At 40.6% G+C, this 16,052-nt stretch overlaps 1 protein-coding gene across 7 annotated transcripts; it reads left to right on the top strand.

Moving 5' to 3' along the window:
- Positions 1-168: 168 nt before the first annotated feature.
- eif4enif1 (eukaryotic translation initiation factor 4E nuclear import factor 1) lies at positions 169-15,788 on the top strand. 7 transcript variants are annotated; one of them, XM_086292920.1, is made up of 19 exons: positions 169-562; positions 1,210-1,353; positions 1,435-1,508; positions 3,731-3,858; positions 5,191-5,459; positions 5,717-5,915; positions 6,062-6,225; positions 6,960-7,095; positions 9,967-10,143; positions 10,667-10,938; positions 11,452-11,529; positions 11,664-11,844; positions 11,960-12,072; positions 12,277-12,410; positions 12,683-12,764; positions 12,900-13,023; positions 14,064-14,375; positions 14,498-14,668; positions 14,811-15,788. In XM_086292920.1, exons 2-19 carry the CDS (start codon positions 1,261-1,263, stop codon positions 14,996-14,998), a joined length of 2,895 nt encoding a protein of 964 aa, XP_086149046.1. In that variant the 5' UTR covers positions 169-562; positions 1,210-1,260; the 3' UTR covers positions 14,999-15,788. The 7 variants fall into 7 exon arrangements, with proteins under 7 accessions (XP_086149046.1, XP_086149052.1, XP_086149051.1 ...); XM_086292925.1 differs by having other exon boundaries at positions 170-562; positions 10,667-10,893; positions 11,455-11,529; XM_086292922.1 differs by having other exon boundaries at positions 170-562; positions 11,455-11,529.
- Positions 15,789-16,052: the final 264 nt, after the last annotated feature.

Here is a 16,052-nt window from a genome sequence, read left to right as displayed (position 1 = left end):
AATATGGCCGTCTCTAATAATGCCTGTCAAGTGCCTTTTACCGTAGTATAAAAAAATCACTACAACGCTATTTACATTTTCAATATGTTATATACATACGTATAAACCAATTTATTGGGAAATTAATTGTCATATATTGATTTAGATTTCAAAATAACTATCGCCAACGAACACCTGCCAATTTTAATTTTTACAAAGGCGCGCTGGTCACGGCGTAATCTTTGCCAGGACCTTCTTAAAGCGGTGATCAGAGGAAAATTTCTGCTACGACTTAGAAAACAGAGAAAGAGAAGACTATTATTTGAGATTTCACCGGTTCCGTGTGATTTAATTTGTTGTTTTGGACCAGTCTTATTGTGTTAGGTTACCCCTCTATAGTGTGTGCTCCCTGAAATCACAGCGACAACTCTACCGGCTCACGATTTTGTGCTCGCTGGGTGGGCATTTATCCCCAGTCCCCCAGCTAGTTAGCTAGCTGAAAGTGCTAGGCTAGGCTAGCCAGCTAACTAACGTGATCAGCTCGGCCGTTAGCGACCGGCATTCCCCACAGCATTCAAACTGAGTAAGTCCGTCTTTTGCCAAAATTTGACTTGCAAGTCGGTTGTCTACACAACTTTTGTGCCATGAATTCGCCTTATGGTTAACTGTGTGGGACGCTACCATCGTTTGGCTAACCCTGTATCAATCTCTTGGCTAACTAGTAGCGTTTATTTCCTAAAGCTGAAATGATGGGGAATGTTTTGTATTAAAATGTTTACATGTATTTAACTCGCTGGATCCTTTCATTGCAAAACGGCTTCGTTTACAACTCAAATGCGATAGCCAATTAGTAAATTGACGTAAATGCTTTGTAATATAATGACATGTCAGTTCTCAGCTGCTGTCAATTAAATTGCTAATTAGCCAGCAACAACCTGAGACTCTAGGGTTGTTCTTTAACTGCCCGGTGCAGGTAAGTTCCATGAGTTTTTCTTCACGACAACTTTTCTATAATTTTGTTTTCTCGTGCTGCCTAGTTTAAGATGCCAATACATCTGATATATTTTGCAGCAACAGAAGGAAGCCGTGCTTTTGTTTTTTTTTTTTTTTTTTTTTTTTTAAATCTTCGGAACATGCGTCCTTTCATTTGAAGTAATTGGCCTTTAAGACTGTATTTAGTGGCCTTAGTCGAGTATAATTGACTTGTAAATGTTAACTTGTCATCCACAGGTGTAGAGTCATTGGTGGCTGAGACACTGTCTGCACTGACTGAAATCCATCATGGAGAAAGATGCCTGTGTAGAGCCTAAGAATGGTGAAGCTGCTGTCGACCAGCCTAAGCTGGCAGCCACAGCTCCTTACAGATACACTAAGGTGACAAAATGCCAGCTGTGTCATTGTTTATCAAGTTTAGATGTTGCTGTGAATTAAACTAGACTATCAATTTATTTGCAGGAGGAGCTTTTGGAAATCAAAGAGCTGCCAATCTCCAATGAAAGGCCTGAATGTCTCTCTGAGAAATATGACAGGTATGAATTTGTAAAAGTCACACTGGGTAATACTGGAGAGGAGATTATGCTTCTCAAATGAGAAAGCATGGGTGAATTCTAGTTAGGAAAAGTACTAGTATTTCTCTATGCTGTGAAATACTGATTTTTGACACAGACCAACAGTTATTCAAATGTATGATTTGCTGGAACTGAAGTGTATGTAATCAAAAGTTACTTTGATTAAACAAGGTACAGCAGAGGAGTTTCTACACAAATATGTTCACGGTCTTGAAACTAAAATTTGCATAAAGTTTGTAATAATCATTGACATGGTTTAACTGTCAAGAAGACTTGCTCCTGCTTTTTGGAAGTCACGTGTACTTTCAGCTTGTCTCTTGCTCGGAGCTCATTTAAATTCCTTGGGGTAATTCTTAAACAACAGTCAAAGATTTGTTCAGATGTCTGCTTGAGAAGCTAAACAAACGCTTGCGCTAGAAGACTTGTATCTTTGTCCCATAGCTGTTAGAGCCAGGAACAGTGGTTATGACTAGGGATGGGTACCGGTGTCCGGTGCCATGATGGCACCGGTTCTGACATAAATGGTAGTAACCAGACCGAAAAGCAGCGCACATTTCGGTGCTTTTTTTTTTTTCTTGAGCTGTGATACACTTCTAGCCAATCATTTTACGTTTCCGAGGATAGTAGGCGGGCCCAGGAACGTACGTTCTTTTAGAGCAGAGCTACAGATTAAAAATGTCCAAGGCGAAGCGGTCAAAAGTCTGGCTGTACTTCACAGCAAAATATGCAAACTCAGCAGCCTGCAACAAGTGCTTTAAGCTGATACTGTGATACTGTCAAAGGAGGTAACACCTCAAATCCGATGAAACACCTGGCGACGCATAGCGTTTTTTTTAAAAGCCGAGAAATGTGCCGTATTTGATAGCTTGCTGCGAGACCTCACACCGAGCACATCTACTGCGGGTGGGTTGCCTGTTATGCAACATCCCCCAAAAACACGAAGAGGAGAGTCCTGGCCCCTAGCCCTGCCAGTGTAGCAGAAATGATAACTGATGATGATGCAGCAGCAGCCGTTCTTCTCTGCGTGAGTAGCTTCATGTTGTTCGTGTGTAATTTACGTTGAGTAGGCTAACCACGTTATTACATTAATGCATGTAAGGTGAACTAGCAAACATCATCATAGCTACATGCGGCTGTCCTCTTGTTTGATGGCAGATACTCCCTTCACCCTGGCCAAAAAGGCTAAAAAGACCAAAGAAAAAGTGGAAAACAGTTAAACATGAGAGGTTTAGGACAAAGTTTGTGTTTTTTTTTTTTTTTCCATTGTTTAAGCACTGCTTCCAGCCAAGAGTGATACCATATATGCCCCATAGCTGCAGAAAAGGCTAACATTGTTATCTTTTTACAAAAACCAGCTGAACATGAGAGGTTTTTGGACCAATTTTGTGTTCTCCATTCTTTAAGCACCGGTTTGAGCACCGTTTGAGCACCGGCACCGTTTCAAAAGTACCAGTTTGGCACCGGTATCGGATAAAACCTAAACGATACCCATCCCTAGTTATGACTATATGAAAAGTGGGCTCATTAAAGGGTGGGTCAAGCTGTTTTTTGGGGTTTTATTTTTAATCATTAAAAAAGAGAGACCTCTTCACCCCTTCAAAGCCTACTAGGAGTTGCCCTCGAAGATCTTTTCTGAACTGAGCAGTTTGTCATTATTTTTTAGATCTGCTTATGTTTGCAACCGTTAGTGTGGTGAGGTGTGAGGGTGGTCTCTGCCTAGGCAGCTACTCTTGCTAAACCCTTCAAACAGTTTTAGTTGTCATCTAATCACATCTTTATTGATGGATACTGAAGTGTCAGAACTCGTCATTAAGTGTAATGTCTTTATGGGAGAGTTCACGAATGACTTCAGATTAAATGTGATTTGTCTCAACTGTTGGAAAAAATGTTTATAGTAGTCTGTCATCAGAGTTAAACACTGCTAGTGCAACAGTATCAATTAGTTTATTATTTTGAAGATCTGATTTTCTTGCACCCTCCTTTTGGGTTGTATTCTGTGCTCACAGCATAAAGGTTGAAATGGATGGCCTCACCTGTGTATTGTATTTTTCATTGTTACTCTTTATTTATTTTTTCCTAAACAGGATCCCAGTTGAGGCTGTAGTTGTCTGTCTTAATTTGAAATTTGACTTCAAGTATGGACTTAAGTCTTGTGTGGCTATTGTTTGTTTGTTTTTAAATAGTGATGGTGTCTGGGACCCTGAGAAATGGCATGCCTCATTATATCCCACTTCAGAGCGAAGCTCACCTGTGGAAGGTTTTAAGAAGGACTACATGGATGACAGAGTTCCATTAAAACGAAGAATCCCAGGTAAATGGAGATCGACAAACCATGTGACTATCGTGCATTGCGTTGTAGGTACGAGTGGCAGCAAAATCAAAACACTGCATCAAGCGCTAGCATTTCCAGTAATCATTAATTCTGTGGTTTTAATCCCTAGTTATGTACAAAACGAAGCAGAACAAGGCAGGTCCGTACAAAGATAGACTTGACAAAAAGACAAAAAAGAGACCATATGCGCATACAGAGTGGACTAAAGACGTTAGCGTGCTGCCCAACTTTCATCACGCACATATTTATAATTATGTCTTAAGTGTGAGTGCATACACTCACGAAGTGTTTAGTAACTTCAGATTCCTGCAACAAGCCCAGGTCCAATTTACTTTGGTGTATCTATTTTCTGATTTGGACTATTTCATTTTACAGCTGTCATTAAAAAAAATTTCTGTATCTCGTTTACAGGCCAACACAATCTATTTGTCTTTTCAGGTTGTAGTATTACACAACATTTTTAGATCCAATAGAAATAAAATAAGTGTTTCATAATTTATTCAATTTATTGTCTTTATTTATAACTGGCACTATTGTTTCATTTTATTATAGAATCTTACAAGAAAGAGGCAAAATTGTATTCCATTGTACTTTATTAGCTGCTTCGCTGAAAAAAAAAAAAAAAATCAACACAGCAAAAAAAAAATCATTGCAAAACAACATACTGGAAAACAGTTATTCATCACTTGATTGCTTCAATACAACACTTGGGCACATATATGCGGGACTTTTCGTGGCTGTTTTGATGTCGCTCCCTCTGTCAACCGAGCAAATCTTGCTGTGGTAGCAGCTTTAAACTCTGTATAACCCAGGTTAACCCAGTCGGAAACATGACTTGAACAATTTTTCTTCCACGAAGGAATCTGATAAAAAAAAAAAAAAAACGATCTCTTTACCTGTCTGCTTCCCGTGGCTGTCATGCGACCGGCTATGGCAGTAAATAATACAGCAGCTTCTTGCCATTCTTTGTGTCTCTGTTTATCTCTTTGTGACTGTTGTCTTGTAATAGCCCGTGCACGCTAGTACCAATTGCCACTTGTACCTACAATCCTTTGCGATTTTACCCCCGAAATGATGTCACATTTTCGATCTCTATTACTGATGGTAGATGGTTATCCTTTCATCTTTGCGTTTTGTAATAACAATGTTGTCTAGAAACTTAACTGTGCTCTGATCAATGAATGTTTAGGATTTTAAGTTCCAGCCTTGCACAAGATTTCTAAACTGCTGCAGTGGAATTGTTCATGTAGTCTATGTACTCCAAAAAACTTTATTTTTTTTTCCCCTCCCCCCCCCCCATCTGTTTTTTAGATCCCCGTGAGCGGTTAAAGGAAGATGACCTGGATGTAGTACTGAGCCCACAGCGACGTAGCTTCGGAGGTGGATGTCAGGGCAATGCTGCCCCTCATATCCGTCGCCCAATCAGCCCCTTGGAAAACAAAGAAAATGATACTCTACGTATGGGAGGGACACGCAGAATTGGCAGTGGACGCATAATTGCTGCCCGTGCCTTTGAGAGAGAAGCTCGTGCAGAGAAGGAAAAGGAGCGTGAGAGAGACTTGAAAGATAAAAGATTCAGGGTTGGTGTTTGTTGCTTTCAGTCGATGCAAATGACCTTGCATTTAGTTCTAATGTGATATTGAATGCACTTAAATTTTTTGGAACTTTATTTTACACGATACGTTTTTTTTTTTGTTTTTTTTTTAAAACTGTCTAAAAACACAATTCTCTTAAGACTTGAACTAAATTTATAAAAGTGTTTCTGTGCAGTTACTCTTTAACTGTCCCATCCCATATTTCTAAATTGATATTGTTTGTCCCGTGTAATCATTTGCAGAGAGATTTTGGTGACAAGCGTGTGTTTAGCGAAAGGAGGAGGAATGATTCGTATGCAGAAGAGGAGCCAGAGTGGTTCTCGGGGGGTCCCACCAGCCAGTCGGAGACAATTGAGCTTATTGGATTTGATGACAAAATCCTGGAAGATGATAAACGCAAATCTAAGCGTTCAAGGAAGCGGACAGAATCTTTGAAAGAAGGCATGTCAAGACATTGTTGGAAATACTGCTAACATTTTTAGGGACTATTGCATTTCTAGTAGTATTTTGAAAGTCAGTTCAGTAAGACTTTTCATGTTAAAATTGTGACTTGTATTTAATTTTATTGTCACACATCTTGTATGCAGTAGTGGAATGTAATGGCGGACAGCCTGAGGAGCAAGATGTGGGTTTGCAGCCGACAGCTGATCAGGAAGTTCCCCACACTGATGTTCTTCCAGAGCCTTCAGCTGGTGACTTCGACTTCAATGAATTCTTCAATTTAGAGAAGACCATGCCAGGACTGGCCTCTGTAAGTACTGGGGTGCACTATGGTTTTGTTTTGCTTATTGGTGTGAAGCTCACAGATGGGGTGTCATTAATAACTTCTAAAATATCAGTGTGATCTTAATTTTTCCAGATAAGCTTAACAGTAGAGGTTTTCATGTTTGCTCACCCCTGAACCAGACATAACTGTCAACTTAAAAACAAATGATACAATCAAGGCTCTTACAAGCCTGATATTTGTGGCTTTTAAAATAAATAAATAAATCTGAATTTCACAAATTGTGCATTTAGTCATATAAAACTAAGTATTGATACTTTGTATCAGTGCAAGATTACCTCTGCTGCACTAGCTTGACCTCACTGAATTTGGTCTTTAGTTGGTGAGTCATGTCACTGAATGGTGCACTATCAATGTTCTCTTCTCTGGGCTTTTGCATGGGGTTAATGAGATGTTTAAAAGGCATCAACAATCCAAATTTATGCCCATCATTGTAGCTTGGATGCAGTTTCTAGTTTGAACTAGAAAAGCCCAACTGCAAACTACTTTTAGCATTTTTAGATTCAATACTTGCTGGTAAATGAGAACAAGGTCAAAAAGCAGTGCATTCAGTGACACTGCCCTCAGTCTTCTAGCACCTTTTTAGTGCTAAATCGATGGAAAGCGCTGCAAACGTAAGTGGCACATTTGTTCTTGCACCCTTCAATATGCAGATTTTTGTATCCTAGTCTGTCTCACAGGCCCCCATTTCTGTCTTACAGATGATAGAGGATGTTTTGGGAGAGGGCCCTGCGTCAGCTAGCCGTTTCAGCCAGTGGTTCTCTAGTAACCAGAGTCCATGCAGCCGGTCCAGCAGCTTGAGGTCAACTCCTCATGAAGAGCTGGAGAAACTTGCTGGTAAGTGATTTGATTTCTTGACCACTGAATCAAATCTATTTTCTGTAAAAGCAGTTGTAGGGCACATGCTTGTCACCTCTGTGATAAGACAAGTCTTTACATGACATCTGACGTTAACACAGTAAAACAAGGGTATGAAGGTATGCAAGGAGAAGGTGCTAACAGGTGGGGATGTGAAACCCCTTGTTAAACAAATGACTCGCTGGAGCGTTCACTAGTTGCACTCTGTATGACTCTGTATGACAGGAAGCACGAACGGTGGTTGGAAACTACTAATGTGGCTACGTGATGGAAAAAGCTGAGCTTAAAGCAGCTGATTTAAAAACCTATTACCAATGTTACAACAGCATGGGTTTATTTAAAAAAAAAAAAAAATTAATTTTGTGTGAAACTATTTACAGTTTCCTGAAGTGCTGAAAGGCTGTTAAGTTAATGTTAAGTCATGATTAAAATTTCTAGGAAAAAAAACATGACCTAAGCTGTTTCTGTGCTTACATTTCACTTATGCTGTGTCTTTTGTATATTTTGCTTTGTCACTAGATATATCTACTCTTATTAATCCTAAACTGGGGAAATTGACTAGTTACAGTAGCACAAGGGTGAAAGAAAAGCTGAATTGTTTATATTAGAAAATTATTAAAAAGAAAAATGAAGAATAACAAAAGATAAAAAGCAGAGGTTGAATAACTATAAGAGTAATTTGTATGTACAAATGGTATTATACACACCAGTTTTTACAGTGGGGCAAAAAAGTATTTAGTCAGCCACCGACTGTGCAAGTTCCCCCACCTAAAATGATGACAGAGGTCAGTAATTTGCACCAGAGGTACACTTCAACTGTGAGAGACAGAATGTGGGGGAAAAAAAAAAATCCATGAATCCACATGGTAGGATTTGTAAAGAATTTATTCGTAAATCAGGGTGGAAAATAAGTATTTGGTCAATAACAAAAATACAACTCAATACTTTGTAACATAACCTTTGTTGGCAATAACAGAGGTCAAACGTTTACTATAGGTCTTTACCAGGTTTGCACACACAGTAGCTGGTATTTTGGCCCATTCCTCCATGCAGATCTTCTCGAGAGCAGTGATGTTTTGGGGCTGTCGCCGAGCAACACGGACTTTCAACTCCCGCCACAGATTTTCTATGGGGTTGAGGTCTGGAGACTGGCTAGGCCACTCCAGGACTTTCAAATGCTTCTTACGGAGCCACTCCTTTGTTGCCCGGGCGGTGTGTTTTGGATCATTGTCATGTTGGAAGACCCAGCCTCGTTTCATCTTCAAAGTTCTCACTGATGGAAGGAGGTTTTGGCTCAAAATCTCACGATACATGGCCCCATTCATTCTGTCCTTAACACGGATCAGTCGTCCTGTCCCCTTGGCAGAAAAACAGCCCCATAGCATGATGTTTCCACCCCCATGCTTCACAGTAGGTATGGTGTTCTTGGGATGCAACTCAGTATTCTTCTTCCTCCAAACACGACGAGTTGAGTTTATACCAAAAAGTTCTACTTTGGTTTCATCTGACCACATGACATTCTCCCAATCCTCTGCTGTATCATCCATGTGCTCTCTGGCAAACTTCAGACGGGCCTGGACATGCACTGGCTTCAGCAGCGGAACACGTCTGGCACTGCGGGATTTGATTCCCTGCCGTTGTAGTGTGTTACTGATGGTGACCTTTGTTACTTTGGTCCCAGCTCTCTGCAGGTCATTCACCAGGTCCCCCCGTGTGGTTCTGGGATCTTTGCTCACCGTTCTCATGATCATTTTGACCCCACGGGATGAGCTCTTGCGTGGAGCCCCAGATCGAGGGAGATTATCAGTGGTCTTGTATGTCTTCCATTTTCTGATGATTGCTCCCACAGTTGATTTTTTTCACACCAAGCTGCTTGCCTATTGTAGATTCACTCTTCCCAGTCTGGTGCAGGTCTACAATACTTTTCCTGGTGTCCTTCGAAAGCTCTTTGGTCTTGGCCATGGCGGAGTTTGGAGTCTGACTGTTTGAGGCTGTGGACAGGTGTCTTTTATACAGATGATGAGTTCAAACAGGTGCCATTCATACAGGTAACGAGTGGGGGACAGAAAAGCTTCTTACAGAAGACATTACAGGTCTGTGAGAGCCAGAGATTTTCCTTGTTTGAGGTGACCAAATACTTATTTTCCACCCTGATTTACGAATAAATTCTTTACAAATCCTACCATGTGAATTCATGGATTTTTTTTTTTTTTTTTTTTTTTTTTTTCTTCTTCTTCCACATTCTGTCTCTCACAGTTGAAGTGTACCTCTGTCATCATTTTAAGTGGGGGAACTTGCACAATCGGTGGCTGACTAAATACTTTTTTGCCCCACTGTATATATTCAAAGTGCAGCAGGAATGATAAAATGTTTTTATTTTTTTATTATTTTTGTTTTTTTAAAGCATGTGTTTATTGTGCATATTGCACAGTCTGTCAAAATGAAGGACCTACGATAGCACTTGGATAAGGATAGAAATTGCCCTTCATTTTGTTTGTACTAATAAATGCTGCTTGCTGTCTGCAAGCTGCAGGCATTGATTAAACATTGAGTATTCCTTCTCCCAGTATCAGATATGAAAGATTTCCTTGAAATATCATTTTGAGGCTGTATTGTCTGCCCCAAGCAGTTGTTATTTAATCATCAGGATAGCTTGCACGATTTAAAGAAATCTTAGAAATGTACCCTTGACATTTGCACACCACTTTTGGGATATATTATCAAAATCCTGACCTGCTGCTATTGCATCATATGTGATGCTATTTGAGTACAAACAAAGATTACGCTCCCGAAATGATCTGGATTGCTGTTAAATATCCTAAATCTTATTCCCCTTCTGATTCTCTGAAGGGCTCGAGCCACGTTGCACGTCCCCCAGCCGAGGCAATGCCTCATATTTTGCACCTATTCAGTCTTCTGAATGCAAGGAGAAGGTGGACATCCTGGAGCTGCTGCATAAGGCCAAAGTAGACCTGAAACCTCTGCTTTCTACGCTCTCTGCCAATAAGGCTCGGCTTCGGGACAGCAGTGAGTGTCTGTTTACTAAACCATTTCCACAGCTGAGCTCTACTCAGTGTCATGTGGATTAAGTCTACCTTTTCTGTTCCAAACCACACACATCCTATTACCAACTTTTTTTTTTTTTTCCTATTCATCGAGTGACAGTCACAGTTCAGCAGGCTCATGCGTTTGCCTTTGAGTAGGTATGGCAAAAGAATGCCAAAAACAAGCAAGTGCTGAATGCCATGGTGCACACGTTGATGATCCTTGACAATAGCTAGATGAACTCGGGAGATTTCAGCAGTTAGCTATCATGTTTTTTTCAAAAATGGGTATATGTAGAGAGAAGCTGAATTTCAGGCTTTTGAGTTTTAACATTCAGCTGCACCTCTGTCTGCAGTAACACACTGAAAGCTGTTGCAGGATACTGTGGAATTTAATTTAACACAATTTATAATTTAATAAATCCATTAAATGAAATGGTAATTTGCTTTTTAACACTGAGCTCTGATACAAGAAGGTTGAATTTTGTTGTATAATCTGTTCCCAGCTAATTCTGGAGTTGTACTCTCATTGGAGGAGGTGGAGGGAGAAATGAAGGGAATGAGGCTAGACTCGGAACCACAGAGACGAAAGGTGCCACCTGCCCAGAGAGGAAATGGAACGCCCTTCATGGCTGAACATTTAGAAGAGGCTTTAACTGGCGGGTTGAGTGCCCGTCCGCGCTCACGTGACACAGACATGTCAGCCTTTAATAAACTGGTCAGCAGCATGAAGGCAAGTGGAACTCTGCCACCTCACCCCAAAACCAACACAAACACTGTAAGTATTTCTACATATTTATAATTATCTTTTACTGCATGTTGCAGTAAAACAGGTGAACTCGGGCCCTGTTCAATGCATCCTGCAAGCTTAAGAACCCCCCCCCCCCCCTTCTTTATTTATTTATTTTAAATTAGGATAGAAAATGATGGGCATAAATTTGCTTAACTGTTGAGGTTGTAGCTTGTATACCCTTTTTTGCAGTGCAATGTCATCTTGTAAACTGTCCTTTGTGCAAGTCAGTGAAGAAAACAAAAGTACTAGCTTCTTGAATTGGGCAAAAGAATTGTCAGAATAATATAACGGAACATGAATCTAACAGCGTTACTCACTTGCAGAATGGACGCTTTGACGTGGAATTGCATGCACACGTCTATCTCGTTCAGTTGACTTTTTCCTCCCTGCCGGTGACTTGACTAAGGCTAATTTGTTTGCAGTTCAGAATGTAGAGTAGCAGACTGATTACTTTGTTCTACTTTGATTTACCCCAATTTTCCTCCCTCCTGTACAAAGCAGCAAACTGCAGATCAAGCTGTAGTGACACTGCCTGATGCCCAAGTACCTGCACAGCCACAAAAAAATATATTCCAGGTGGGTATGGTTGCTGTCCTGAGGATAATGAAGTGTTCCTACAATCAGTCAGGGCTAGCTGTTGACTATTCACAATAAATCTACAAAATCATAAAGTAAATGAGAAGTTATTGGAAAATGTTTTCTCTCTAAAGGAGCTCTTGGGAGTTCGTAGTGGCTCCCCGACGCAGTTTGGCAATCTGCTGAGCAGCGCCGAGGCCCCAGTGACTTCTGCACCTCTACGTGGCCTACTACACAAGGGCCCTTCACTCCCTCTCTTTCCACAGAGGGCACCCTCACCTGAATACTTCAATAGTCGGTTGCAACCTCCTGCAGGTAAGCTTACTGAGGAGTGCCATGGAACTAGGAAGAATGATGGCATGCAGTTCTTTAAATTGGATTAGCACATAAATTGGTCAATAAACAGTTCTTCATCCTCTCCTACCTAAAGGATTTCCTGTTGGTCCTCAGCCCATGCTACCAGAACAGTTTGCTGATATACACAGGTCAATCAGTCCTGGATCTGCTGCACAGCAACAGGTTACTGAGATGAGATTTCATGCGGTTTGTTTGGTTCATATGTAAATAGTTAAATATGCTTTCAGTAAACTACTGTTTAAATATTATAATGTATATGTTGTGATACATGTTGCTTGTAACAGTCATATTGATAGTAGTAGCATCATGGAGTAAAAATTACATTTATAGGCCTTTGAGCTAAAACTTTGACTTTTGATGAGTTGGGTTGGGTCTACCTTGTCTTTCCAGATGAGGGCGCTCTCTATTCCTATTAACCAAGCAGACTTGGAAGCACTGGCATTCCAGCAGGATCTTGCTCTCCATGCCCACCACCAATTCCAATCTGGCTACAAACAACCACAAGACAAGTCTTTCCGAAATAGGTTTGTTTTGGCTTTAATCGTGTTTAAATACCACATAGTATAGAGACTTTAAATGGTTATGATATCAGTCAATTTCAGCAAATTGAGTGACATGCACTTTAATGTGTCTTATTGAAGTCTATTGACTGCTTTTTACAAAACAAATACTTTCTTTATAAACAAAGCTGAAGAATATACTGGCTTAATATGTGGTAATATAATGTATGCCTCCAAGGATAATAAATAATGTTGGTTGGAATTTGTATGGCTGAGTGTGTTTGGTTTTTGTCCAGACCGCAGCGTCTTAATCGTTCCCCTGGACCAGGCTCTCAGCCTGCTGGAAGAAACTCTCCAGGAAGTACTGTCACCAGTATGGTAAGCATAAATGTAACTCTGCAAACTTCTTCCCAGTGTTGTTTTTAAAGTTGTTTTGACTTATTTCTAATTCATGCACCTGTTGTTATTGCTAATATTAACTTCTTTCTTTTCTTCCTCCCCTGCCTATGTCAGTTGTCCCCTTCATTTACACCCACATCTGTGATCCGCAAAATGTACGCAACAAAAGAGAAGAGCAAAGATGAACCTTCAAATCGCTCAGAGACAAAGGACGACTCAGCAGCACATTCTCACGATGGTGCAGTATTAATTTACCGTATTTTCCGGACTAGAAGGCGCACTTAAAATCCTTCAATTTTCTCAAAATCGACATATAATCCAGTGCACTTTATGTATGAATGCTGGTTGTGCTTACTTACCTCGAACCAATTTTATGTGGTATACGGCGCACAAAAATTTGTCAAATGTTTTAGTACGACTTTGGTAAGCTACGAAGCCGGACTGCTTGATGGATTGTCGGAGCGTTACAGCTACCAGTCAGGAGCCTCACGGAGTAATCTGGGCCCAAAACAAAGTCCTCTTTAGGTCCAAAACTCTGCGGCATCACTGAGAGTTAAAAACTGTTCTTTCACCTTTTGTAAAATGATCAGTGTTGCTGCTTCACCAGGTGTAACAATTAAGTTTAACATCCAGGCATCCATGAAAACAGAATTTTTTTTATTAAATTTAAAAGTTAGAAGTTAGCAGGAAGTTAGCTCGCTAGTTTCCACCTAAACATGATGTACCATGTTCTGACTGAAATGAAGACAGAAAACTAAACATCAGTAGCATTTGTAGGGTTACTGAAGTTGGGCTAGCTGGTATATGATGTGCTACATGATCGCTAGCGACATAGCTATGTTAGCATAACATAAACACAGTGAAGCTGGAGGATGAATGCTAACTTTTTTCCACTCAATAAAAGTTAACATGAGGGTTCTTGATGGTTGGGGACAAATGCAATTGCATGGCAGGATGCTGTAAATTTCTGTCAGAACAACTGAGATAATCCATCCACATTATGAGGTTAGTCATTAATATACTGCAACAACATGGGAATGGAGCAGCTGCGAGAGAATTCAATATTGATGAATCAATGGTAAAGAAGTGGAGGAAGCAAGAAGAATGAGTCGAGTAAAATTTGAGTTATCTGACTGTTTTGTTTCGCTTAGTAATCCGGTGCGCCTTATGGGCCGAAAAATACGGTACCCAGAACTAGTTTGATATTTAACTTTCACTTTCATACCTGTGAGTGAACACATACCCTGTAACACTGAGATCTCGGTTGTATGATTACAGGCAGCAGCTCCCCAAATCTATACCTTGAAGCAGTGGATGGTAATGTAGCTCAGTCAGGGGGAGTAAAGACCAGCTCACAGACGTTGTCTAGCAAAGAACAAGAGCGCCTCAGGCCTGGCTCTACTGGACACCATCCACCTGCCATGGTACCTCAAGGACCATCCTCATCTTTCCCTCGTCCTGTCTACCCAGTACCGCTGCTATCCCACGTACCTATGGTGCGCCCTCCTCCCCAGCTCCACCCTGTGGTGCAACGTATGCTGGCACAGGGTATCCAGCCCCAGCAGTTAGGACCTGCTCTTGTGCAAGCAGGTTGCTGGCTTTTTTTTTTTTTTTCTTTCAAATCCTTTTGCTTTATAAAAACACTAAAAACTGTATTAAAGTGTTCTGAACATTAAACCTAATTGTTTCTGATCTTTAATTGTACTCTCAAGGTATGTTTCCGCCACATGACCTTGCACAACTTCAAGGCTTGCCTCCTGCCCTGCTTGGACAACCACTGTACCCACTAAGTACAACTGGGCATCCACTTCTACCTTCCAGAGCCAGTACTCAAATGCAGTTAGCAGCAATGCAACAGCAACTTCAACAACAGCAACGACCAAGTGAGTGGAGGAAAATTTCAAATATTCAAATTCAGTGGGACTATGTGGCTATGGCAGAATTATCCTCACAAATGTTATTAAAATGTGGTGTATTTAATTATCTTGTTTGAAGACTTGTCGATTGAATACTTTTGTCTTGCAGTACATCCCAGTGTCCCTGGCACTCAGTCACAGAGCCAAGGCCCCCACCGGACGAATGGCTCCCAGCGACACGGCGGCAGCCCCCCTCTAGGCCTCGCCAAGTGGTTTGGATCAGATGTACTAGAGCAACCACTCCCCTCTATGCCAGCCAAGGTCATAAGTGTAGATGAATTAGAGTTCCGGCCATAAGAAAATAAACACTGTGCTGGAATTTTTTTCTTTCTTCCCCCCCCCTTTTTGTCCATCTCCACTTGTTTACTGTGAAAATGTGAACTTTAATTTGAAAGACAGTGCACAGAACAGGATGATGTAACTAAACCATGCTTTAACTTCAGTATTGAAGTTACTGCTTTTGAAGAGGCAAGTGATGGAGATCTGTTTTGCCAGCTGAGTGAATATATTTTTTTGTACGAGACTGCACCGTAAATAATGTATAGGCCCAATTGTACAGACATGGGAAAAAATCTTATTCTCAGTGTATATAGATAAGGTGTTTGTTTTTTGTTTTTTTTTGTTTGTTTTGTTTTGTTACCCCCCCCCCCCCTTTTCTTAGTAAAGGGGAGCTGTACCAATCTTGCAGTTTGACTGAAAACTGCGACAAAGTCAGCAAAAGCTAGTAGCATTCCTTTGTCGCGTCGCAGCCACATAATCTTGCATCACCCGAATCGTACTGAGAGGGTCACACGGTGAAAAATGTTGGCATAATTTTAGCGCATACATCTTCCCTTTCATGGCATAGATAGTGGCCCTTTCCCCTAGAAGTGGAGCATTAAAGATGCCTCTGAGGGATGCAGCAAGCTGTTTGTGCCTTTGTGGGTTTTTTCTTTTTTGAACTGTATCCTCTCCAATCCTACTGGTCACTAATGGGGGCAGCACTGCTCGCAGTCATTTTTCTTTTTGAGGGTGGTTGGGATTCAGTTTGTGTGCTATTAAGTTATAAAAAGCACAAATAGAATTAATAAATAAAATCTTGATTAAACATTTTTGTATTTCCTCTTTAATGCAATTAAATGTTTACGTGGTTGAATGCTTACACCTGCCACTAAGAGTTCAGTTGTAAAACTTTCCACACTAACAAGACACATGGTTGCAGTAACTTGTACTTTTGTGAAACAGAAAATAATTGTTTTATTATGAGTCTAATTCAGAAGCAGTACTTCACACTGGTCTGAGATGTTTGTTTTTGTTCACCTTAACATGGCTAAGGGTCACGAACTCGTAATTCAAACACAATTTCAGTACA

This window comes from Aulonocara sp. 'chitande type north' Nkhata Bay, linkage group LG5, assembly GCF_057382095.1.
Source record: "Aulonocara sp. 'chitande type north' Nkhata Bay isolate Kocher_YH1m ecotype deep benthic linkage group LG5, A_spYH_male_GT1.1, whole genome shotgun sequence".
NCBI classification, from domain to species: Eukaryota; Metazoa; Chordata; class Actinopteri; order Cichliformes; family Cichlidae; genus Aulonocara; species Aulonocara sp. 'chitande type north' Nkhata Bay.
Note: the sequence above shows the minus strand (reverse complement) of the source record. Positions and strands in the feature narration are given on the sequence as shown.